General features: G+C 39.5%; 6 protein-coding genes across 9 annotated transcripts; 3 read left to right on the forward strand and 3 right to left on the reverse strand.

Moving 5' to 3' along the window:
- Nucleotides 1-1,598, reverse strand: Nf-yb (nuclear factor Y-box B). Its single transcript, XM_070659304.1, has 2 exons — nucleotides 1,356-1,598; nucleotides 1-847 (listed from the first exon to the last, which is right to left on the reverse strand). Exons 1-2 carry the CDS (start codon nucleotides 1,462-1,464, stop codon nucleotides 306-308), a joined length of 651 nt encoding a protein of 216 aa, XP_070515405.1. The 5' UTR covers nucleotides 1,465-1,598; the 3' UTR covers nucleotides 1-305.
- A 1,886-nt stretch (nucleotides 1,599-3,484) lies between these two features.
- Dup (double parked) lies at nucleotides 3,485-6,863 on the reverse strand. The gene is made up of 6 exons (XM_070659582.1): nucleotides 6,014-6,863; nucleotides 5,697-5,946; nucleotides 5,250-5,586; nucleotides 4,970-5,155; nucleotides 4,223-4,470; nucleotides 3,485-4,122 (listed from the first exon to the last, which is right to left on the reverse strand). The coding sequence occupies exons 1-6, from the start codon at nucleotides 6,757-6,759 to the stop codon at nucleotides 3,751-3,753; spliced, it is 2,139 nt and encodes a 712-aa protein (XP_070515683.1). The 5' UTR covers nucleotides 6,760-6,863; the 3' UTR covers nucleotides 3,485-3,750.
- A 188-nt stretch (nucleotides 6,864-7,051) lies between these two features.
- LOC139104236 (DNA replication complex GINS protein PSF1) lies at nucleotides 7,052-9,492 on the forward strand. Of its 3 annotated transcripts, none has more exons than XM_070659598.1 (7): nucleotides 7,052-7,297; nucleotides 7,376-7,570; nucleotides 7,698-7,768; nucleotides 7,865-7,929; nucleotides 8,116-8,422; nucleotides 8,526-8,678; nucleotides 9,356-9,492. In XM_070659598.1, exons 3-6 carry the CDS (start codon nucleotides 7,700-7,702, stop codon nucleotides 8,667-8,669), a joined length of 585 nt encoding a protein of 194 aa, XP_070515699.1. In that variant the 5' UTR covers nucleotides 7,052-7,297; nucleotides 7,376-7,570; nucleotides 7,698-7,699; the 3' UTR covers nucleotides 8,670-8,678; nucleotides 9,356-9,492. The 3 variants fall into 3 exon arrangements, with proteins under 3 accessions (XP_070515699.1, XP_070515698.1, XP_070515701.1); XM_070659597.1 differs by having other exon boundaries at nucleotides 7,053-7,297; nucleotides 7,376-7,486; XM_070659600.1 differs by having other exon boundaries at nucleotides 7,053-7,284; nucleotides 7,376-7,486.
- Nucleotides 9,459-20,420, forward strand: LOC139104232 (NF-kappa-B inhibitor cactus-like). The gene is made up of 4 exons (XM_070659589.1): nucleotides 9,459-9,585; nucleotides 10,749-13,891; nucleotides 14,633-14,985; nucleotides 18,200-20,420. Exons 2-4 carry the CDS (start codon nucleotides 13,335-13,337, stop codon nucleotides 18,619-18,621), a joined length of 1,332 nt encoding a protein of 443 aa, XP_070515690.1. The 5' UTR covers nucleotides 9,459-9,585; nucleotides 10,749-13,334; the 3' UTR covers nucleotides 18,622-20,420.
- On the forward strand, nucleotides 20,409-23,137 carry Taf7 (TATA-box binding protein associated factor 7). 2 transcript variants are annotated; one of them, XR_011546010.1, is made up of 9 exons: nucleotides 20,409-20,501; nucleotides 20,585-20,847; nucleotides 20,964-21,092; nucleotides 21,171-21,251; nucleotides 21,343-21,709; nucleotides 21,804-22,166; nucleotides 22,236-22,396; nucleotides 22,485-22,619; nucleotides 23,017-23,137. XR_011546010.1 is itself a non-coding variant. In XM_070659591.1 (8 exons), the coding sequence occupies exons 2-8, from the start codon at nucleotides 20,761-20,763 to the stop codon at nucleotides 22,506-22,508; spliced, it is 1,212 nt and encodes a 403-aa protein (XP_070515692.1). In that variant the 5' UTR covers nucleotides 20,409-20,501; nucleotides 20,585-20,760; the 3' UTR covers nucleotides 22,509-23,137. The 2 variants fall into 2 exon arrangements, 1 of the variants encoding a protein (XP_070515692.1); XM_070659591.1 differs by having other exon boundaries at nucleotides 22,485-23,137.
- Nucleotides 22,533-23,864, reverse strand: Trs20 (TRAPP subunit 20). Its single transcript, XM_070659601.1, has 3 exons — nucleotides 23,581-23,864; nucleotides 23,281-23,514; nucleotides 22,533-23,206 (listed from the first exon to the last, which is right to left on the reverse strand). The coding sequence occupies exons 1-3, from the start codon at nucleotides 23,668-23,670 to the stop codon at nucleotides 23,108-23,110; spliced, it is 423 nt and encodes a 140-aa protein (XP_070515702.1). The 5' UTR covers nucleotides 23,671-23,864; the 3' UTR covers nucleotides 22,533-23,107.
- Between the last annotated feature and the right edge of the window lie 148 nt (nucleotides 23,865-24,012).

A 24,012-nucleotide genomic window follows, 5' to 3' on the forward strand; every position in this document is an offset into this window, starting at 1 on the left:
TCTCATTCGCGAAATCTCCTGATTTATTTACGCTTAGACTTACAAATTACCTCTTTACAAAGATTCAAAGTTACTTTACTTCTGGTACTTCGGTACCAAATCTTATAGAGATGATCATCTTAATGTTAAAAGCTTAAAATACTTCGCTACACATATTACTAGGCGAAAACCGTTCATCTTTTCCTTTCTTTTTACCACATCATTGGATCTGTACGCGATTGTTTTCATACTCATCACAGATCACACAGTATGTCTCATAGAAATACGATAAATACTTATATCAATATTACTTCAACTCCCGATGATCAGGAAAGTTGAAACTGCATTTGCTCATTCGACGAGTAAGTGTAGATGACAGACGAGTCCGAAGTGGTCACGCTGGATGCTGTCGCAGTAATAGCGAACAACTGGTCCTCGTACATACCCTGAGGCTCTGTTTTTCCATTACTGGTGGCTGACCTGGCTTCCGGCGGGTCGCCCTTTGTCGCCTCGCGATACTTCTGCAGGTACAATTTCAGCGGCTCGACGTAATTGTCGAAGCCGAGCGTGGTCATGGCAAACAGTATGTCCTCGCCATTGATAGTTTTACGCTTCTCCATGTGACACCTGTCGCTCGCTTCCGACGTAATAAACGAGATGAATTCTGACACGCACTCCTGAACACACTCGCGCGCATCCTTGGCTATCTTCCCAGCGTCCGGAATAGCTCGCTTCATTATTTTCGCGACATTCGCTATCGGCAAGAAGCGATCTTGCTCGCGGAGCGGCCCACCGCCGGTCGAAACCCCAGGGCTCTGCAAGGGATCTCCCGCCCCATGATTGGAATCGTCAGTGTTCTCGGGATCATCTGTTACGAAAATACATTTGTTAAAATTTATATATTGTCTTACTGCGAAGGAGTTCGACTTCTTACGTAGCCCGGGACGACTCATGATGGAGTACAATGTACATATACATTTATTTACCATGTAAATATACCATCTAAATACAGATATCAATCTTTTCGTAAACGAAGCTGTTTCTACATTTTTATACTGATTGTACAACTCACACAAAGATCGGAAGTCACAGGCATATCTGGCAAGAATTCACGTCGTGATAACAGCTCCGCGACAGTCATTGAGAACGAAAATTTTAACAAAGAAAAAACGGTGCCAAGCTGAAATTGTCTGAGATAGGAGAAACCAAGTAAATGCAAGCATCCCCCCCTCCCTCACCTTTACAGATCAAAAGTTAATCCGTGATGTGAAGTACAGGCACTCGAATTAAAAGTATGAGGATGTAGGGCATCCTCGAGAGTGTCTAGATTCTTTCGCAGATTCTCGATATTGGTTCCCGAAGGTACGCTAACCTACCTTCCATGTCGTCCGATTGCACGCCGATGTAGGACGTTGCAACGGTATTGCCGCCGAGGAACGTGGTTCCCAGAGGACCGTCGTCACCGCTCTCACCGCTGTTCTCCATCCCCGATACAATTCGCGCACGCAGCAGATTGAACGCCTCTCTTTTAACCTTTTCGCACCTTTGTTTTTACGTTGTTGTAAAACAGAGTCTGACACTCCGACAGAGTCCCCTCGAATCTGCGTCAACACCAGTGAACATAAAGATGACCAGGGTGGTGAAACTCCTATTGTGGGGACGGAAGCCATTAGTTTATAGTTACAAGAAGACGGCTATAGTCGGCACCATCAGTGCTCCATAGATCGTAGTACCTGTATCTAGTGAAACGCTGTGATTGGTCGACGCGTAATTTCCCTAGCGCGCCGACCAATCACAGCGCTCTATCGATCGCCTGATCTCGAGCTCGTATCGGACTACGTAGACTCGTGCTACTGCGTACTACTAGAGGTCTCGGCGAGCACGCGGTCCGAGTTCGAAACGAAAATGTCGAGGCATCCGTGCGTCGTAGCCCGTTTCTCGTATCGAATTCGAAGATTTGAGACGGTCGGGAGTATCGTGGATTATCTCGCAAGTGTCGTGGACTATCTCGGAAGTATCGTGGACTATCTCGCATCCGCCATCGTCAGAACGTGAGATCCGCACCTCGCGCGCGTCTTCTCCGTCGCGGCTGAGACTCTCAACGTGTTTCGAGTGATTGATTTAAAGAACTTGAGAAAGACAGTGCGGGATTTAAAGAACTTGAGAAAGACAGTGCGGAATTTAAAGAACTTGAGAAAGACAGTGCGGGATTTAAAGAACTTAAGAAAGACAGTGCGGGATTTAAAGAACTTGAGAAAGACAGTGCAGGAAACGTTTCATATCGCGGCCGTGTTTCGTTCGCCGCTTGATGCAAGCGCAAGGATCAACCTGACATCCCGAGGACATCCTGAGAGGAGGAGGAGGCCCAGGAAGGGTATCCTGCCCCGGCGGAGCAACCCCAGGGTAAATATAAATTTGTCTTTGAAATAAAATGCTTTGAATGTGATATCTACAAAATAATTCTTTAATTTGTGTGTTTCAGATCAAGAGAAACTCCGCTGCTTCGCATCGTTTAATGAACTTGAAAGTGCCGCGCGCCGATATCAGTCATCATACGAACCGCAGCCGGTTCGTCGGTCGTTTCGGGAGTGCCGCTAGTTTTCCGGCGTTTTTTTTAACGATTTTCTTTTTCATTTTCGGAAGTGCGTTCGCGAGTTACTTGTGCGCGGAAGGATGGCTCGTCACGTCCCATCTGAGAGGATGAGCAGGCCCACCAGGAGGCATCATGCATCGGCGGAGCAACTTATAGGTAAGCATGAATTTTATTAAATTATATCTTTATTAAAAAAAAATTTTTACTCTTTTTTTTATTAATCTAATTAATTTTAATAGCACGTCTACATTAATATTTTCCTTTTTATGTTACAGCCACCGGCAGAAATCTACAACTCCGCTGACGCTCATGCAGTTCGGTAAGCCAGTAACCTGTTTTCAGGATTTTCTCTTTACAGCAGTGCCGAAAAATATCGCGCGCAAGTGATTAATAATTTTCGCGAATATAAAATCACGGTCGCGTTCGCGAGTGACATGTGCGCGAAAAGATGGCTCGTCACGTCCCATCTGAGAGGAGGAGCAGGCCCGGGGGGCATCCTGCATCGGCGGAGCAACTTTTAGGTAAATATCAATTTTTTAAATTAAATTAAAAAAAAACTTTTACTTTTTTTTGTTAAACTTATGAACTAACTAGCACGTCTACATTAATATTCTTCTTTATGTTACAGTCACCGGCAGAACTACAACTCCGCTGATGGGTGAGTCGCAAGACTTTTTTTCGTAATTCCTAATTGAGTTTCTTGAACCAGCAACCCGTCGTCGATCATAGGTTATTCAATTATAATTATGAAATAGAAATTTTACTTAATTAATGCCCCAAATTATAATGACGCGCACGAATTAGGACCTTGCAAAAAAATAGCGAAGCGTGCGCGTGGTTTGTTCTAATAATTAAAAAAATCTTGAATTAAATCTAACAGTATTTTTCTTTTTAAGTAAAATGTCATACATGTTTCCATTCGTTACATTTTATTTTATACTTCACAATTTAATAATCTATTAAAAATTATTCGTAATACGTGCAAAACAAATGGTAATTATTATAAATTATTTTCATATATGTATATAGAATAAGATGCGTTTAACAATCATCTTTTTATCACGATCAAATTATAAGCACATAAAATTGAACATTTCCAATTTAATTAGTATAAAAGTTTCACAATAAGTGAAAGTGCAGATATACAAAATATAATATCTATCAGAGTATACAATACATTAGGAGGCCGGATTGATTTTATTTTCGGCCAAAATTTCTAACCGTTTAATCACTTTAGCAAGTTCAATGTTTTTATCCAATTTTAAATAATCAGCTTTTCGTACATTGTGTATATTGGCCCACATAGGTAGAAGCTTGCACAATTCTCGTATGTGCTCCTCTATTTCTTGCAGTGTTAATTTTATTCTGAAAGAATTGTCCAACTTTTGTACCACTACATCCATTGATAAAACGCTTTTTTTTTCCGCCACAAAAATATTACGAAGAAGTTTCGCTAATTCGGGAAGTCTGGAATATAATGCAGCTTCTTTGTCCGCATTTGGCGTTCTCGTCATTGCTTCTAATGCTCTAGCCGCTTGCTTAGCACGAACCTACATTAATTATAATTTAAGAAAGAGCAATAATTTCCTTAAACTATATTACGACATGTTGTAATAAATGTGTCAGCTGTTTTAAAGCAATTATTTTTACCTTTTCGAGTAACGCCTTGGGAATGCCTTTAAATAATGCACTAAACTGATTAGTTTGTGCAGATGGTATATTTGAGGGAGTATCCACAACAGTAATGTTTACTTTTGGTATATTATCTTCTGTTATTTGGGTTGTAGAATCTTGTGTAGAAGATGAAGTTGTGGATTTAGAATTTAAATTTGCTTCGGCGAGCCTCTGCAATGCTTTCTCCATACGCGTACCACAATTAAACAAGGATTTAGCCTTATCTGTTAAAAAAAAGAAAAAAGAAAAAATTAATGGATAAATAACAATCAAAATATTCTTATAAATATCTTACAGCTATTTCACCAATCGTATTAATATTATAACCTACGTATTCTACGAATAACTTGATCCTTTCGGAGTGATACTTTAAATCCATTTTCTATAATTAATTTATTAATTAAAAATTGGGCTGAGCAACGCATAATGCGAGGACGCATAATGTAACTGTTCAAGTGCGCGTAAGCAATACCTTTATATCGGTTGCTTTATATGCTGATTAATCAATAAAGTTTTGCAACAGTTGAGTAAGAACAAAGTTTCACAACTATGCAAACGCATTGTTTTTTTTTTTTTTTTGTGCAATTTTTTGACCTATTTAAAGTTGGCGTTCAAATTAAAATCATATATCATCGAGTACAATAGTATATAACAAAACTGCAAATTTTGCATTTTTCTATAATATTCTGTAATATTTGTCGTGATTAATTTTTTAATTCTTACCAAGAACATCTTTAGCAGTTAGTTTTTCAATATGAGGTGGTTGTGGTAACTCAGCCTGCTCGATTTCTTTGCAAGATTCTACATCAAACTCTGGATGCCAACGTACTATTTTTTCTCTTGGTACATTCATTAAGTTTGGTGTCTCAAGGCTTATTAAAAATTTCTCATGTTCACTTTTTACTCTCTCTGCAACAAAATAATACATTTAAAAATACATACACACAAAGTTATATTTAACACGTAATTGCAAATAGAACTATTTAAAAAAAATAATATATACCTATTAAATAATTATTAAATTTCTTTCTTCTTTCCAGTAATATTGTAGGACTCAAACGAGTTTCAGATCCACTTTTTAATATGTTATCCGCATCAGGTGTATTTCTGCCATTAAGTTTTTGAACTACAGGTGTTATAACTAATTCGTATGTTTCTTCCTTAGATATTGAAGCAAAATTTCGACGGTTTTCTTGATGATAAGTATAAGCATCAGGGTAAATAGTTTTTATTTGTGCTAAATGCTTCTGTGTAAAATTACGACGTAGTAATTCTTGAACAGCAGGCTTCAGTTTAGTGAATGTTATCAATTCTTTTCTATTAAACAGCATTGCAGAAACCTAAAAAAAAAAAAAAATAAAAGCTCAGCATTTTATTGCAAGTACAAAATTAGGTCATTAATAGCTTGAAATGTCTGCAGAGTTTAAAATAAAAATATTTAAAGGTTTACCGTATCTACACATCTGAATATCTCAGCTAGGAATCTATAATTATATGGCAGTGCCAATCCAGGCACTTTACTTTCAACCAGATATAGATACTTTTGATATGCTTTTACAGGACTGGATTTTCCTGGGCTAGGTGTCTTTTCTTTAGGATCTAACAAAATTTGCCTTTGGGGACTGACTATCTTTGCAATATCTCTGTTCTTTGTTGGAGTCAATAATCTCTTGCTAGGAGATTTATATGCCTTTTGTGGGCTTTATTTGAGAAAAAAAAGAAAACATTAGAATATGTTTGATAATTAAATTATAAAAAAATGTTTACCTTATAGGAATTTCAATTTCCACTGTTTCTAGCTTTTTTATCTGAGGTTTTTCAGTCTCATTTCGTTTTTGCAATTTTTCCAAGGCACGACTGTGATTTGCAAATTTTTGTGTTAAGGCCTTTAGCTCTGCCAATCTGGGAGACTTGTTAATTCTGTTTTTGATGTCGACTATACTTAAATTATCATTTTTCATAAGCCTCTCCATGGTTGAAAGCTTTTTAGACGATGTTGGAGTGAAAGAACAAGTGGCAGGTTGCTGCTCTTGGACTTCTTCTTTCACCACACTATCCTTTGAAATGGCAGCCTTCTTAGGCGTACTTGCTTTCTTTCTCGGACTAAGCGTACCTTTCTTCTCAAAGAGAACCTTCTTGCTCTCCGGGTCGTTTACCATTTTCTTCAAAAAGCTGTCTCTGATATCCACCTGATTACCTTCGGAAGAGGGTAACGGGCGAGATCGAGTCGCTCGCGCTTTAGGTCTGCTCGCTTTCTCACTAATCGTTTTCGAAGAATCGAACTGGATGCTGCGAACTGCTTTGTTAAGCCGAACGCCTTCCTTCGAGCTCGCGTTGACATTCTCTGACATTAACTTTGGACTGGCACTCGTCTCAGCTGGAGTATAAGCGACTTGCTCCAAACCATCCGTACCTGTTTGCTCCAGTAAAAGAACCTTTGATTTACCACGCAGATCGTCGCAAGCTTGCCGTTTACGCGTATTAAAATATGCCGTTACTGATGGCTGCGACATATTTGTACGTTGAGCGAACGTAAACGCGCACAGGTTATCTTCAAATGTATCAAGTCTCTAAAGCGAAAGCCCGCCTTTTTTATTCCGTTGGCGCGAACGTTGGTCAGTAATGACCGCGGCTAACGTCACGATGACGTAAACGTAGACTGCGTGCTCAATGTATAAAATGAACACTGAGGCGTGCTAAAAGATGGCGCCATAATATCCTTTCACTGTGCCATAATTTTCTATCAGTGTTCAGCTCGATCTCAACGGCACATACATACACTGGAACAGGTGTTATTATATGTATATGTGCAAAACCATTTTGAATCTTCTGCTTGCCAGTTCTTCGCACTCCGTTTCCGTTAATCGTCCCATACGCAGACAAAAACAGGCAGAGAACGAGAGAGAGAAAGGAATGGAGAGAATAGTAAAGAGAAAGGCACAAAGATAGATTCTCACAACCATCACAAGGCTCACAATCCTCAATTTGGCGCCTTCACATTTTCGGAGCAAGTTCTTTTTACGTCCATGGTTAAACCAGTACGAAGCATTTGTAAATATTTTTTAATTATATTTTTTGATTAATTAAAAGAAAGTTTCTTGCGATTAATGTGGTTTACACTGTTTACAGTGATATTTAATAGATCGTAAAACTATAATCGTCGTTACTGTGCTACTCCAGTTGTCAAATCACGACGACTTTTATATTGATGAAAGCGACAAAGGATTACTCAATTTATCAGTTCGTATAAAACGTTTTAATCGGATTAAAAATTATTTTATTAAGTATAGTGCACTGTTTGGAATGCAGGATTTTATTTTTGAGGTTAGATTAGAATTCTGTTGCAATGGTATTTGTTATAAATGTTGTAACGTGCTACTGAACGCGCGATAATACGATAAAAAAAAATATATTTTTTTTTTTTATTAGTATACGTATTTCTGTCTCACAGATATGTTTGGAAAAGGAGCTCTTAAACTTATAACAGAGCTTGATATGCACGAAGATGTTCGACCGTTTAATGTAAGCATTACACAAATATTAATATTATAAATGCTTAAATTTAATTTAATTTAATTTAATTTAATTAATTAAATTAAATTTTTCTGTAACTTTCAGGAACAGACAATGCGACAAGTTTTTGAAGAAATGCAAATGCTTTATGAAGCGAATTTACTGGATAGGTAAATTATACGTTGATAAAATTTAAACAAAAAATAAAATAAAATATTATTACGTAATTTTGTAAAATAATATTCAGTTATTTTTTAACATAAAAAAAATTCAATTTTTATTCGGGAATAATTGTTGATTGTAGCGAGTCTTTCCAGCTTTCTACAATCGTTTTAGATTTTCCACAAATATTTCAGCAATTCCATACAAAACGAAGATAACATCGCGTTATTACCATCGGTACAGTTTCGCCACGCAGCTCTGTTCAGAAACAAAAGATGCGTGTTAGCATATTTGTACCATCGAATCAGACGACTGCGGCAACTGCGTTGGGAATTAGGTAGTATTCTGCCGACTGAGATAACTGCCAATTTGTTAAATGCCGAGATGCAGTGGTTTCAGAACTATAACAAATCTTTGGCTACATACATGAGGTCAATAGGTGATGATCACGGATTAAATCTCACTTTAAATATGAGCCCTCCAAAAACGCTCTACGTCGAGGTGATTTTCGATTGTATATTTTATAAGACGCGAAAATATTACACGAAAATATTTTGTTATCTAAACTTTCAATTTTCCTGCTTATACTACGATTTTATTTTAGGTGAAATGTTTAAGTGACTTTGGCAAGCTAGAACTTGACGATGGCGAAGTTATTACACTTAAAAAAAATACGTATCATCTGTTACCAAGGTCCACTTGCGAACCACTTATCAGACAAGGCATACTCGAGCACCATAATGCGTGATAAAAAAAGGTTTCTTTACTTTCATCATATCTTTTATATTGTATGTACTTTCGTGGCACACAAAGCTGTCATGACTGCTTCGTATATCTTAATGTTAAAGACTTTATCTTTATATATACATTGCAAATGTTGATAGCCATATAAAAAAAACGAAACAAATATTTTATTAATGCAAAATGCAAATACAGACGTAAATTTTAGATTTTTCTTTAGTGCTTTTATCTTTAATTTGGTTCTTATTATTACTATTTCTTATTTAACTTTAAAGAAATAATTTATTATGTAAATTTTTTATTTACTGCAGAAGCTCGAATCTGATAAGCATTTGCTTTAATTCGTTACTATTATTATCATTTATTATTCATATGGACATTTAAAATTGATAACGCTAAAAAAACTGTGTCATACTATATAACATATCAAACAGCAACGATATTTACCTAAGAGATTAAAATGTAGGACTGATATAACTTCAATTGTGATAATAATTGCTCTTTAACCCATTGGCAAACCTTTAAAGTTCCCTAGAATAAATATACGTGTTCTCTCTTTTCTTTTATCTATTTACCTTCTCCTTCTCTTTTGCCAAGTTGCTTAAAAATACAGCGATAGGCTTAAAGAGTAGATTGCTCCAAACAGTACTTAAGTTAGCGGCATACGAATACAATTATATATATATCTTGCAGCTTACTGGCGGCAGTTTTTCCTCGATAAAAACCAGGGACAGTGTACATTTACTTCGCATCGTCGTCGCTCACTAGTTTTTCCTACTGACTACGAAGGATACGGAGAGAAGATATCGTCCACAATATTTTGCACCGCACAAATGATGAAACCGACATCGAGAGCAGCATAAGAACTTCGACGTGTTACAAATCCGATAAGCATGATGTTGGTCGGAATCTGGTGATGAAAGGTAAATTAGCGAGAATTAAGATTTACTAAATTTATTATTATTTAGAAAAATTTATCAATGCCCGTATATGTCACTAAATCATCTAACGCCATAGATAACATCGTGACAAATAGACAGAATAATTAATAATTTATCCCTTGTTTTGTATGTATTAAAAAGAAAAAAGAGTATGTCAGAAAAAAAGTGTCATGAACTGGAGTTTAAGACCCGAAAAAATTATAAATGTGACTTTAAACTAACGTCCTTTAATGTGTTAAATCTCGAAGTAATAGTAATATTTTTAAAAAGAAAGAATCTTTCCATCTTTCTTTCGTTTCTCTTACATAGTAATCGCTGCATTGATCATCTTTCTTGTAAACAATATAAGTATGTAAGTTTCCAAGATCAAGATAACCGATATACTATAGGTTTGCGATATCATAAAACAAAACGAATCCATCTAATAATATCCGAATCATAAATAATTTGATAAGCGCATTACATTAATTGTCTATATTGAAGCATTCATTATACCGGAATTATTTAAAGCGCAAATTGTTTGTCGCGTATCTTTGATAGACTACAGTTTTGTTTCTGAGAAAATTAAAAAAAAACTTAGAAAATCTGCAGTTCTAGGAATTAAAAACTTAGTAACTGTTAACGCAATTAGCAATGCCGCTTCAATTTTATTGAACGAACATTGTTAATTATTTACATATTTTCTAACGTTATCGTAGGTTTTTCCCAGATAATTGGGGCATTGACGTCGGCGGAATCTATCTATTTCATAAAATCATTTTTTAAATTAGATAAAAAATTCTTCACCTTTGTTCCTAATTAATAATTTGTTACTATCTTATCTTGATAATGTTGATGTAATACATAGTAATGTTAAATGATAGTAAATTCCATAATGTAATCTTTATCATGTTTTCGAAAAGCTTACTTCTATAAAGAGATAAATTTTACACGACAGATTCCTTGATGCAACAATTGTCTTCGAAAAAGTTAAGACAATGAATAATTATAATATATTTCTTTAATTATAATTATTATCAAGTTGCGTTGAGATAAGAAAAGTACATTTATTTTTTAATATTTATTAATTATATACTATATAAATTTATATTACAACAATTACAATTATATATCATGTAGATTTTAAGATTATATAATCTTTGCAGGTAAAAATTTAAATAACATCAAAAAAAACCAATGAGGCAACAGTGAAAGAAGAGAGATTTATTTGGTCGCGGCTTAAAAATGCTAGAGAACATTCGTCCTATTGCCTTAAATCCCGTCTGAGCGGCTTGTTTAATGACGGGAAAACCCATGTGGAATCTTTGTGGTGGAATGCTCTTTTGTACGCATCGAGGCCACATTTGGCTGGCTTGCCGGCTTCGTGGCAGTGAATCGATTTCCCGGTACGTGCAGTAAACGACCGCGATACCGTCGTACATCGTCGTGCAACGGCCGTTTCAGATAGGAAATGCCGTTGGAATTTCCGGTGAGTTCGCGACGCTCTTCTCGGGAGAAAGAAAGTAGCCGCGACGTGAAAAGTCTTATCGATCAGCGTGTGTGATAAATCATGCGCTGGTCCGCCCGCTGCAAATTTCCGAAAAATCGCTTAAATAGTTCAGTTTCTTCGGTGGCTTTTTCAACGATCTAAGTAGAGTGATACAATTTCTGTCCCTCCAGAGAGGGGCAGCGGTGTGATATAAAAGATGAATTATAGAAATTAATGGCAGAAGACAGGTTCAATTCGTTTAAACGACATTGTCTTTATGTCGGAAATTGCCGTTTACGTAATTGTAAATCAATAGCTTTGTCGCGATAATTTCACAGGAACTTTAATTCCACTAATGCTTCGCGGATCGGCGAGAGCCTCCGCTTAATCTCCTGTGTATTTCGCCCCAATCGCGTGATAACGGCATTTACGCACGAACGCGAATTACTACAAAGGAAAAAAATGTCAATGACGATAACGTATGCGAGGAAAAAGTTTGTTACGTAAGAAATCACGCGGCTTCGAGTGAGGACGTGCCTCCCCACGTGCGTCTTTAATTTTCGAGAAATGGCATAGGTATTTACAATTTCGAATATTGATAAGGGTTCCTCGACGCTCTTTTTTCTTGCGCATTATGGATAGGATTACAACGTTCTGTCATATCGGATTTTCCTCTGCTCTATCTGCGGTTTTTACCGCTTAGGTTTTTACCTATGTCGTAAAATGTACAAAAACATTTTCACGACCGCAAATTTTATTTATCCAACTCTACGGATATTCCCCTCGAATACCTAAGCGTCTGACTTTATCTATTTACTATCTGCGATTATAAGCGCATTTTATAAACGACAAAGAAAGCCTTAGTCAATATAATTGCATCCTCTTCTTTACTTAATGATATATAATTTAAAAAATAGTATCGATTGTTTTTTGATTAAATTAAAATTCCATGGAAAGTTATATTCTTATAAAGGTTTTCTTTTTCTTTTCTTTGATTTATTTCAAGCAAGTTGCGCTATTTATAAAGTATAATCTAAAAAATTAATAGGGGGAAAAAAAGTCTTCTTTTCGAATTTGCGATAAGCATAAGTTCGTAACCCGTGCTATTTGAAACACGAAGTGCGTATCATCGCGCAAGTTAGCGGGACGTTTTCTTCGCAAGTCCTACGGCGCCTTATCTGCGAAAGTTAGTCGTATGGTATCGGTAACACGGTACACAACCACGCAGCTGGCCTGTCCGAGGTTGATGGGTTTTCCCGCCCCTACTCTGTTTCTCTTAGGAATTACCACGTTCCGTTCCGTTCCACTCGCGAGTGTTTGTTTTTCGCGCGCATGCGCGATCCTAAGTTCGTATCTAACCTCGATAAAACAAAGGCGCCGCTGGTTCCCGAAAAGAACATAAAATCAAAGCACTAATTTGACCACACAGTAATCACAAATGGCGACATGTTTGCGTTAGTTTTTTTATCACAATTTAGTCAATGCGACGTCATCGATAATATTACTTTGACTTCCGCTCTTTCTAAGTTGTCGAGTCTACGATTTCGTTCACGAAAAACTTCTCGTTAAACCGAGGGATAGTAGGATTAACGATATTAGAAAGAAACTCCGCGTATGTACGTTCCTGATATGTGTCGCGTTGCGTATGTGCGCGACGGGGCGGCGCTCGCAACGGTCACGACGCTCTCTTTCTCTTTTACCCGCTTTTCTGGTCAGTTCGTTCTGAGATCGCGTGGCGGTGAGGTACATTCGCATCGCACGGCTACGAAACGCGTCGTACGACCAAGCGAGGAGGCGGGCGCATTCCACTGGCTTCTCCAACGACCAAGAGAAACATCGCGTCGCGGTGGAGAGCGTTTTTTTTACGACACGGTGAAAGGTGCTAAGTAGAACGAGGTAGAAAGTCGGGAAGTCCGAGCGGCCATCGGCGGAAGAGAGAGAAAGAAGGAGATAGTCGCACGCATAGGGAGGGAGGAGATCAAAGTGCTGGGAGCACAGCTGTTTCGCGGGGGGAGAGGCCAAATAAACGCGTCGACGGGAGCGATCGAGCGAGAAGAGAGCGTCGGTTGACCGGTGTGCGGAAGTCGAACGATCGGACGTTATCGAGGTCCGAGGATACGCGCGAAGGTCACGCCGTGAAAGCGGAGGAGTCGAGGGAGCGCGAGAGTTCGGACGCCCACGGGCATTTGACGGTAGAATCTAACCTAGCGAGGGCTACGGTGGTCGTGGCGGAGAAAGTCGAGAGGTCACGGTGCTAGGGAAAATGTGGCGTCCCACAGGCAGAAGCACCCAGATGGAGGAACGTGTTGCAGAGGACGGCGAGAAGCGGTGGAAAGGCAAGCACGGCGAGGACGAGGTAGGCGACGGCGACTCCGGGTTCCTGTCGGGCGGCAATCTGCAGTTCAGCGGCGAGATCACAGGAGACGCGGGGCTACCGGAGGAGGAACGAGGCAAGGGAGGGGAGAGGCGGGTAACCGGGCAGACGTCCGGGGCGACGACGACACTGACATCACCGTCGGCGGCGGCGACCAATGAGGAGCCAATGAGGGCGACCGACAGCGGCGTAGACCTCGACCTCACTGAGACCCTGAGCCAGCTGAGCCTCAAGCAGGTCAGCCTGAACCCGCTGTCTGCCAAGGGCAGGCTGATCCAAGCCGAGCCGACGACGCCTCAGCTGCTGCCTGTTAGCACGCACCTAACGCAGAACAACGAGGATGACGACACGACGTTCGAGCACCAAGACAGCGGCGAGGAACCGTGTACGACTAGCAGCGAAGAATCCTGGCAATTGTACTACACCCGGGACGACGACGGTGACACGTAAGTGTGCCTACTTGCTCAATTTATACCTGTACTTCATTCACAACTTTTCGATCTTAAATCAAATGAGAAACACGACTGATGCTGTTCTATTCTTCCTTAGTAACACCCATCACATCTGAGACTTGAACGAATTGTTTGAACCTCTTATATTAACTGTGACCACGTGGACCTATATGACGAAATTAATTGAAAGTAAATAACTCGAGAAGTAAGTTGGTTCTTTGCCTCGCAAATGATGATGTTCAAAATTTGATATTCACACAAATTTCTTATCGACACGTCGAGCTCGGCGAGTCATCTCTCGCGCCATTATCGCGAGCTGCTCTGTTTTTTTTTCCTGGTCTTGTTTTCCACGTGCATACGTCAGTTCCATCAACGTGACGTTGACATTCGCGTAAGTGAAGTCATGCACGTTTTTTACGTGCACTTAACCGGTATGAGCACGTTGACCGTGCCGGCGGCGAATCCCATTCGATAAAGATCGCCTTTCGGGAATTCAAATAGGCAACAACAAGGATATATTGCACAGTGACGCACGTTTCATAAAAAAGAAATACGACACTTATGAGAAATATTGAGAGAATAGTCATGCCGTGCTGTAAAACAAACGAACGCATACAAGATTCGAATGATAGCGAATAAACACTTGTACTAAAACTAACAAATAATGCAACATCAAAAGTGACGAAAATCTCTCCGTCTTCTCTTCTTATCTAACATTGCTTTTTTTTTTTACAGGCAACTACACATCGCGATCATGCAGGGCTTCGTGGAGGCTGCACTCTGTTTAATAAGGCTAGCCCCCGATCCATGTCTACTAGACATTATGAACAACGACTGGCAGTCGCCTTTGCACCTGGCAGTGTTGATGCATCAGCCGTTGATCGTTAGGCAGCTGATCCTGGCGGGAGCGGACTCGACGCTCAGGAACTTCCGCGGGAACACGGCCCTTCACCTGGCCTGCACAAGCGGAGACCTTGCCTGTGCCAAGGCTCTCACGGACCCGCTGTCTCCGATGGAGAGGAACAAGCTAATGTCCAGGCAGACAATGCCCGGTTTACCTCAAAACCTGGAGCAACGTAATTACAGCGGTAAGTACTCAACGAGCTTTAATAACTCTCTTGTTTTTTAGGGAAGCAACCGCTAGCTTGCGATGAAAAACGGATAATTGCGTAATCAGCGAGCAGATTATTAGGACGACATTACGTTTGCGCGCAAATTAGATTTGATGAAGAATTAATGGTTTTAGATGTATTTCATTACCCGCGATTTTTCCTGCGGTCATTACGGCTGTTTGGAAGGTTGCAGCATAATTGCCGCTAAATCATCGCGATCGTTGTAACGTTAGCGCGAAAAAAAAAAGATGCCACGTCCGTGACACAAAGGATATCGAGGTGGCAACGGAAAATCCCTGCTTTTACCGCGTGGTATAAGTCACGTATAAGACTCGCGTCGCGTGCGATGATATTACGATCGACGTGGAACTACGCGAGTTTCCTATGATTTCATCGAGAGAGTCATATCTTATCCACGCTCACATTTGGAAGTTCCATCTCGGAAATGTCGTAAATATATTTCTTAAAAAAAAAAAAAAAAAAAAAAAAAATAAGAAATATGCAAGTCCCATTAAAGTAATTTAAATTAAGAAGTTTTATAGTTACTGCATACTAGGTGTACCGTAATCACTCGTTGCAGTGATATAATCTCTTTTCTTCGGTAATTATTTAAGCAGTAGAAATTAATTATGAAAACGTCGAAAATTAAAATAATGCAGCAAGTAAAACGTTACGCAAAAAAATTAATAATTAAACGGAAAATATTTATTGACTGGTTTATGGCTAACGTCAACTCGGAACACCCAGTATAATCGGCTGATTATGAGTTATTCTTTATGTCTTCGTTTCGTATATTTCTTGCCACTGCGAACGACGGTGGGGAGAAAACGTGATTTGCATATCTGCTGTCGCATATCTTCCGCGTCAAATTTTACACGTCACAGATTTATTAATTGATTAAGTGCTGTATTAGATAGCTTTCAGGCGTATTTACTAGATGCTCGATGATAATAATAACGGTCACTTATGATCGATAACAACGCACTCCTGTATCTCGCTCGGGGAATTCCTGCGGCCGTGACGAAAATTTGCGTTCAGATAAACAATACCTCGATCTCGGAGAAAAGCAGCGTGATAAAATTGCGGTTTCGCGGATTTCGTCAGAACGCTTGTACGTCATTACGTTAAAAAGGAAAGATAACGGAATGTATTGGATAATAGGTCGGAGGTAGGAAAGGAAAAAAAAAGAAACCATTTTTTTAATTAGATTCTGTTACCACTAAAAAAATTTTTTTGTTCCATTAATATTATAAAATTAATAATATTAATGTCTGTAATAATTCATAGTATCATTTTTTTTTTTTTAGATAAAAGTTTTAATACATGAGAGAATTTCGAAGAGATACCGAATTCTCTTCGTCCCACGTGTTGCTCTTTCCAAATTGGGAACTGATAGAGAATGCAGAAAGGAAGATAAGAAACAAAAGTAAAAAAGAGAAAGAAAATTGCTCTGGCCAGTGTCAGTCGTTTACGTGAAATGTTTGTGGATTTTTTTAAAAGTTCTGGGAATCCCGCATGTAACGTCATCGGCGTGTATTCCGTCGCAGATTCGCGCGACGTTTAGCACACGCATGTACGGAAGCAATTATGGCGCAAGCGATCGTTCCAAATCGTTCGCAATCAATTAATCGAAATGAGGAACAAAATTGTGAACCTATCCACGTCGTCGCGTGGACGTGTTAGATAACTCGCCGCGACGTTCGTTCAAATTCGCAATTAAGAATCGATGAGTAATGAATTAAGTTCTCAGTACGGATTCCACGACCGAGGAATGACTGATTTATTCAGAATAATCGTGATTCTAAAGTCCACTTTATTATTTTCTTTTCTGTGAAAACAAATTGAATAATCGAAATTAACCAGTCACTCGTGGAACGAGTGACATTCGGCAAAATAAGAGCCGGGGCCGACGGCGATCGGATAACGATTCGGATAACGATTTCGGCTTAGATAAAATTTGAATAATTAGATAAAACTGTTTGCGAATATTTATTAGTACAGCGGTACTAATTTTAATTACGATTTTGTTTATGTAGGGATGTGGGCAGTCGCTTTTCGCCATTCATAGGAAAGAAACTGCTCGCATAGCTACTCGTGATTTCACTGACGAGGAGACGGCGAATGAAGCACGTCTGACGAACGGGAGTGGAATGTTTCGCGTGTACGATGGAATTCGGCGTTGATCTAGTGTTCGCGTGCCCGCGCTCGTTACATTACGCGGCGCGTCGCGACGCCGCGGGACGGAAGAAGGCATGGCCAGATGGTTTCGATATTTAAAAATACCTGCAGGACTATTTGCGTGTTGCGCGATAGTCTCGCCGCGCCTCGCCTCGCCTTCAGCTAAGCTCGCACGGTCGGGAAACCCCACAGCGGCGTCGACGCTAGTGGCTTCCGCCTCGGACTTTCACCCTTAAAAAATCGATTTCTACTCGAGCCCATACCTGAGGGCATTTCAAAAGATCTCGGGACTCTCGCGTCCCATATTCCAAGCGATTTAATGAAGTTTTTTGTGCCTAGACCCGATACAAACGACTTAATATTTTAAATGTGAACAGAAAGACTCTTGTCAACGCTTAAATTTCTTCAATGTCGTCGCTATCGATCATACGCGACGCGATAAATGTAGAAACAAGACGGCGCTTCTCTACACTATCGGTAGAATATGTACAGCGGCCCGTCGACCTGGATTTATTTCCATCCATTGAAGCCAAATTCCGCGACGTCGTCATAAATGCAATGCACGTAGTTATGCCACATTAAATTCCGCCAATGCGACCGGTAATGTGGTGCAGTTAATTTTAGCCGTCACTTTGATCGGCGCGAGCCTAGTTTGGACCGCGGGATTCTAGCCAAATCTCCGACGACAGTGATTCACTGCGTCTTCCTAGTTCTATCTATATCTCATCGCGAGTTGAGACATGTGACTTGTTCGCATCATTTCGTTCGTGCACCTCCTCTCTGTTTAGCACCTGCATTATGCGAAATGCAATCGTGAAGAGTCCAGACAAATTTGTCTGAGATTTGATCATTGGATGATACTAAATTTCCGTTTCTGCATTCATTTAGGCAGTTTAGAATAGATTTTTGATTTACGGCAATTTCTAAAGATGCAAATCTCTACTCTTGTACATTTTTTAATACGTTATTCAGTGTTTAGAATGTACATAACAATTTTTTTTTTTAATTTTAGGTCAAATGTGCTTGCACGTGGCCGCCGCCAATGGACACGTAGATCTGGTTCACCTTCTGCTGCGCCTAGGCGCCGATCTCAAAGCAAAGGAGGGTCTGGCGGGATACACGGCGCTTCATCTCGCGGTGGAGCGCCAATGTCGGCCGTTGTTTGATTTTCTACTGCCAGAATGCCAGCGTGCATCGTGTCTAAACGAACGAACGTACAGCGGAAGAACAGCCTATCAGTTAACTCTCAACATCAAGAGTGAATTCACCAGGAAGGCACGCAGAGAGCTGACGCGGTACGGAGCGCATCCGGAACCGCTGCCGGAACCGGACTCCGACAGCAGCGAGGACGAAGAAGCGATGAGCGCGTCGTGGACGGCGGATTACTTGCCCGCTATCGTTAAAACGCAAAATGCGGTCGGCGTGACGGTTTAAAGTATATTTATCGATTAATTTGAATACTAAATAATCGCCGAATATGGAAAGATATTGTATGTACGTGCGTAGGCACGAGAAACATATCTCGAATCCCGTCGCGTTTGTGACGTCATTTTAGTTATCAGTCGAATCGATACAATCGGAGACTTGCGTGGAATAAAATTGGCTAGATGAAAAAAGAGTGTAAAATAACGTCTCGTATTTTATATTTAATAAGTAATAATTATACACTCGTTTCCGAAATTGTTTTACTTAACGAGACCAATTTAATCGGATACTTATTACTCGGAAAGAACACAATTAAATTTATTAAATTTAATTTCTTGATAATTATTTAATTCACAGTAAAACTTGACGCGCTGGACGATGTCGTGCTAACATGTTAACTTCAACGAAACAAAGTACTAGAACAAAATTATTAACATTTTTATAAGTAATTAAGAATCGCGCACGGCAACGATGACTTCAATGTACGCTGAAAGGCAGATGCGTGACTATTCCCTCCGATCTTCTCGGCGGCCGACGCTCCGCGGCACGTGTACGATCTTCGTGTGAGACTCGACGTATACAATGCTAAAATCACGTATGCTAACCATCGTCGTAGCAAACGTCATATCTGCTTTCCAGCGTACATTCATAACGCGTATAAAAATTCACGCTTTGAAGCGCCTGTGACGTCATCTTAATCTGCTGGATGGATTAAGATTTATAGTGAAGAAAAGAAAATGAAAAAAAATCATCGATTAAGTAGATAAGAAGTAGAATATTTCCGAGATTAGCTACAGCGTTACGCGGATGCGCAAACACGGAGATGCGTCTATCGTGTCGGCGTGCATTACCGTCGTAATTATAGACTATATACGCTTTTCGAATCGATACCGACAGCGACGCGAGGGACGAACGAGTAATGAGGGACGCGTGGAAGCCGAAGATCTCAGAAACGAACTTATTACGCGATTAACGAAGCATTCAATTACGAACGAGCGACGACACGCGGACGACGCGGGTCGTTCGTCTTCCGCCCAAGCGATCTTTTGCGGCGAGTAGGCACGCATCATCCCGAGGTGCGGATGGTGTTCCAAAAAAGGCTGTACAAATCATACAGAGGACAATTGTGTAGCTTGACTTGAGTGTTCTTGTGTTGAGAGTTTGCGAGCGTGCGAAAGGAAGTGCGATAGCATCGGGACGTATGGCGCCCTGAAAGCGGAATACCCGCGGTTATCCGACGCAATAAAGTTTTACGGTGTACATAAAATGGGCGCGTACGATGTGTCTATGTTCAATGATACGAATACTCGTAGATAAAGGTCTTATTGTAATAAGACATGTATGTTGTAAGTCGTAGATTAAGGACGAAGTCAATTCGCGAAGCAGATTAAACGTTAAAACGGAGGTAAACCGTGAAGTTCACATTCTTGCGTACGGCTCGTATGCCGCATGCAGTGTACATACTAACATGTATTTATATATCAGCGTATTCAACAGATTCACGTGTAGAACAGTGACGTGGATCGACGGCGATCGTTAGCCAGATCGATGTTCATTATAATAGCATGCCAGTTGCTTCCATCGACATTACAGTCTCATTTTTTCGTGTACATAAACATTGTAGAGTTGTAAATGTATTATTGTCGCGGTAATATTAATAGCAACGATGAAATAACGACATCATTATTGTTACATTCGTATAATAAAAGCTATAATTATTTTTAATAAAAAAAAAAAACATGTTATCACGAAAATCAAATTCTTTTGATTTTCTATCTTTTATTGTAATTATATGTTATTTTTCTGTATCAGTTCGCTTCTATCACTACCTCAATTTGCCGATGGCGAAGATGACTTATTCGTCACAGTCGCCATACACCCAAATCGAGGTACTTGATAACAGCCAGCCGACGCCAAGTCCGACAGCTTTTGTAATATTACCGCAATTTTTATTGTACCATTTTCTTTTTAGTTCAACCTCAATCCGCTACGAGCCGCCACTTTATTAACCTCCAAATTAGACATGTTTACGCGTTCAACTGCTAATCGTGTCGGAGTTGAAATAACGATGTCGCCAGCATTATTTGCGAGATAAATATTTCCCTCATTTAGATTTTGGCTGTTTTAAAGCGTGAGAACTCGAGGAAAATGAATCGTCACTCGAACGCGGACTCCAAAAGTCGTTATGAGTCGCAGGTGGAATTGGAGAGCCAATTTATTATGCGATTACCACCGGTATGTTTTTCATACTTTGCTGCTTTATAACACAATTTGAGCTTAATCTAATTCAGAAATCATTCACGAGAATAACTTAAGAATCGATTCTTATGTATTAAATATATTTTTTTTAGGAACCCGCTAAAGTATTGAGGGAAGTCTTACGCAACAATTTACCTTTAAAAGATAGGTTAACTATAAAGCTAGAGACCGATATGCGTTATGGTGAGGTTCGGCTGGATCACTGGTTGCTACATGCTAAGGTAAACTTCGCTGCCTTACGGTATTCAACTTTATTTAATAAAAATTATGCAATTCAAATTTGTTAAATTTTTTTTTAGGTTGTAGACTTGCCAACGATAGTGGAATCGTTAAAAACTATTGATAACAAAAGCTTTTATAAAACTGCCGATTTATGCCAGGTAAGTGATAAAATAATAAAAAAATAAAATTATATTACATTATTTTAATATATATATTTTAATATTATATTTTAATATAATACTGTTCCAGATGGTAATATGCAAAGAGGAGGATGACCATACTGCAACTGATGAGGAATCTCCTATTAAACAAAAGAAAAAGGATCCAAACAAGGTTGACAAAAAATTTCTCTGGCCCCATGGTATAACGCCGCCTACCAAAAACGTGAGACGCAGGAGATTTAGAAAAACTTTGAAAAAAAAGTATGTAGAGGCGCCAGAGATTGAAAAGGAAGTAAAACGTCTGTTGCGAGTGGACAATGATGCTGTTAATGTTAAATGGGAAGTAATCTGTGAAGATGAAGATACATCAAAACCCAGCAAGGTATCGTCATCTGGTACGGTTAAAACTAAGCGGGAAAGTATGAATGGGAACACTTCTCAAAGTTTGGATGTCGGTAAGTTTTAGTTAAAAAAAATAAAAAAAAATAAAAAAAAAAGCAATAAATAACAGAAAAAAATATATTTTAATTTTATGGGTTTTTATTTTAGCTGAACATGATATATTTGGTGAACCTGTAAGTGACAGCGAAGACGACGATGAAGAGGCAAATATAAACGTAATGGAGTTGGATGAGAATAGCCGTCTTTCAGCGGACAGCAGAGTTTCGGATTCTAATTCTATGCAAGCCACATATTCGGAGAGATCAAGTAATAATGCCACAATGAGTAGCGGACTGATTACAGAATTCAGTAAAGATATGTTCCACAACGATAATAATGTCGATATGGAAACTGATAAGCAACAGGGCGAAACTACACCGCCGAAGGCATCAAAATTAGAACAATTTCATGCAGAATATATTATTCCAGACAATTACACGGAATCGCCCACATCGGTATCCATATCTAAAGGTAATATTAAATAAATTATTTTATCCGTACGTATAAATTTTACATTTTTGTCTGCTTTAAAACGTCTAGATTCGCGTCTTGCTACTCTTCACGCAGAATTAGCAGAATTACGGCAAAGAAGGCAGCAACAGGAAATTGAAATAGCTAATATCGAAAATGTTAAGCTAAGACAACGATTCCAGGAAATCTTAGATAATTTGTTGACTCAAGAAATGCAAAAAGTGCAGGAGGTATACAAATTATCTATACGAATAAATTTGCTCATGCATATTTTAACTTGCATATATGTATATATATATATCTTTTTTCACATTTCAGATACAAGAAATGGAAATGGAGTAGGAAATAAAAGTCTTACACGTTACATAAAATATATTACACGTATAATATAAAAAATAAATTAATTAGTTTTTCATACAGCACTTTCTATATAAACAGTTCAACAATTGCACAGTAAGTTTCACTTTATACACCGAAAGAAAAGTATGCTGCAACGACGACGGCTATTTTACGTGACTTTAGCGTGGTATGCGTAGAATTTCACACGAGAAATACGTGCGTAGATACGTCGCGGAATACCGGCCGCCAAGAACGAGGGAGGTAGTAGTGGGGCGTTTCTTTAGTCCCCGCGGGGGTATAGTGATGCGCATTCCCCCTCAGACACCCTCAGTCCTCGACGACCGGCTCTCCACGGCTTATCTACGCACGTGTTTCGTGTGAGATTCTACGCACACCACGCCAAGATCACATACGCTAATCGTCTAATCGTCGACGCTGCAGCAAATGCCATACTTGTCTTTCAGTGCACATACGTAAAATCAAAATATGAACAGTCGTCACTTCGTTACAGATATTTTAATACTGGAATCGACGTAGAAAAGAAATTATTATATTTATTCTTAATGCTTATTAACATTAAATTTTGTATATAAATCTGGAGTTTATGAAGATAAATATTTTCTGCCGTACAACTGCGCCTTTTTCTCAAATCCCAGGGACTTGATAGGAGTGTTGAGTTTGTAAAATGGATTCATTGAGTACTGAAACAGAAATAGTTGTAAGTATTTCGAGGAAATAATGCCGTACGTGCCGTCAATTAACAAGTGAGCATTACCTTTATGTAAGTTTCGTACATTTCATTAAAGAAGTTCTTGATCCCGTCCTCGTTTTTACTGTCGTGCACCATTATAAATCTAATATGAGTAGCAGTGACAAAGGCACTGACAAACCACTGGTTGAACTTGTCCACAACTTTCAAGTGCATGTTAGTAGTTTTCCAGGTGTGCTCGTCGACAAGATCAAGTGCCGCGTGGGCAATAAATTGGTTCAAATGTGAGTGATCCTCTTTCTGTAATGGAACACGGGAGGGTTTACGTTGACTTGAAATTGAGGTTAACCTTAAAGTAAAACAAACCTTCGCGTCCTTTCCAGCATTGTTGAATTCTATCTCGAACAGCGGATTGTCGGCGTGGCCAACAATCACGAAGTAATAATTTGCGGTCATTGTGAAACGGAAAACAGCCGCGTTGTTACCGTAACTTACGATTTTTTACGACTCCATCAATCGCCTGATCGCGAGTTCGCAACAGGTTTACGTGACTCGTTCTACTGCAAACGAGAGGACACGCGGCCACGCGGAGAACATCGGTTTCGAGACGAAGACGTCGAGGTATCCGCGTGTGTCCTCTCACGGCTCATCATCGTGTACCTGTATCTAGTGAAACGCTGTGATTAGTCGACGCATAATTTTCCTAGCGCGCCGACCAATCACACCGCTCCATCGATCACCTGATCGTGAGCTCGTATCGGACTACGTGGACTCGTGCTACTGCGTATTACTAGAGGT

Source organism: Cardiocondyla obscurior, linkage group LG07 (assembly GCF_019399895.1).
Source record: "Cardiocondyla obscurior isolate alpha-2009 linkage group LG07, Cobs3.1, whole genome shotgun sequence".
Taxonomy (NCBI): domain Eukaryota; kingdom Metazoa; phylum Arthropoda; class Insecta; order Hymenoptera; family Formicidae; genus Cardiocondyla; species Cardiocondyla obscurior.

Bases quoted from the DNA above. Each gene is read 5' to 3' on its own strand.
- Taf7 (XM_070659591.1), top strand. From the start codon at position 20,761: ATGAATCGTCACTCGAACGCGGACTCCAAAAGTCGTTATGAGTCGCAG. The intron at 21,252-21,342 runs GTAAGTGATAAA...ATACTGTTCCAG, and splicing joins AAACTGCCGATTTATGCCAG to ATGGTAATATGCAAAGAGGA. The intron at 22,397-22,484 runs GTATACAAATTA...TTCACATTTCAG, and splicing joins AAATGCAAAAAGTGCAGGAG to ATACAAGAAATGGAAATGGA.
- Trs20 (XM_070659601.1), bottom strand. From the start codon at position 23,670: ATGACCGCAAATTATTACTTCGTGATTGTTGGCCACGCCGACAATCCG. The intron at 23,515-23,580 runs GTTTGTTTTACT...GTTCCATTACAG, and splicing joins ATGCTGGAAAGGACGCGAAG to AAAGAGGATCACTCACATTT. The intron at 23,207-23,280 runs GTAATGCTCACT...TTTCTGTTTCAG, and splicing joins TGTACGAAACTTACATAAAG to TACTCAATGAATCCATTTTA.
- Dup (XM_070659582.1), bottom strand. From the start codon at position 6,759: ATGTCGCAGCCATCAGTAACGGCATATTTTAATACGCGTAAACGGCAA. The intron at 5,587-5,696 runs GTAAACCTTTAA...TTTTTTTTTTAG, and splicing joins TATTCAGATGTGTAGATACG to GTTTCTGCAATGCTGTTTAA. The intron at 4,471-4,969 runs GTAAGAATTAAA...TTTTTTTAACAG, and splicing joins AACTGCTAAAGATGTTCTTG to ATAAGGCTAAATCCTTGTTT.
- LOC139104232 (XM_070659589.1), top strand. From the start codon at position 13,335: ATGTGGCGTCCCACAGGCAGAAGCACCCAGATGGAGGAACGTGTTGCA. The intron at 13,892-14,632 runs GTAAGTGTGCCT...TTTTTTTTACAG, and splicing joins CGGGACGACGACGGTGACAC to GCAACTACACATCGCGATCA. The intron at 14,986-18,199 runs GTAAGTACTCAA...TTTTAATTTTAG, and splicing joins GGAGCAACGTAATTACAGCG to GTCAAATGTGCTTGCACGTG.
- LOC139104236 (XM_070659598.1), top strand. From the start codon at position 7,700: ATGTTTGGAAAAGGAGCTCTTAAACTTATAACAGAGCTTGATATGCAC. The intron at 7,769-7,864 runs GTAAGCATTACA...TGTAACTTTCAG, and splicing joins AAGATGTTCGACCGTTTAAT to GAACAGACAATGCGACAAGT. The intron at 8,423-8,525 runs GTGATTTTCGAT...ATTTTATTTTAG, and splicing joins CAAAAACGCTCTACGTCGAG to GTGAAATGTTTAAGTGACTT.
- Nf-yb (XM_070659304.1), bottom strand. From the start codon at position 1,464: ATGGAGAACAGCGGTGAGAGCGGTGACGACGGTCCTCTGGGAACCACG. The intron at 848-1,355 runs GTAGGTTAGCGT...TTTTCGTAACAG, and splicing joins GCAATCGGACGACATGGAAG to ATGATCCCGAGAACACTGAC.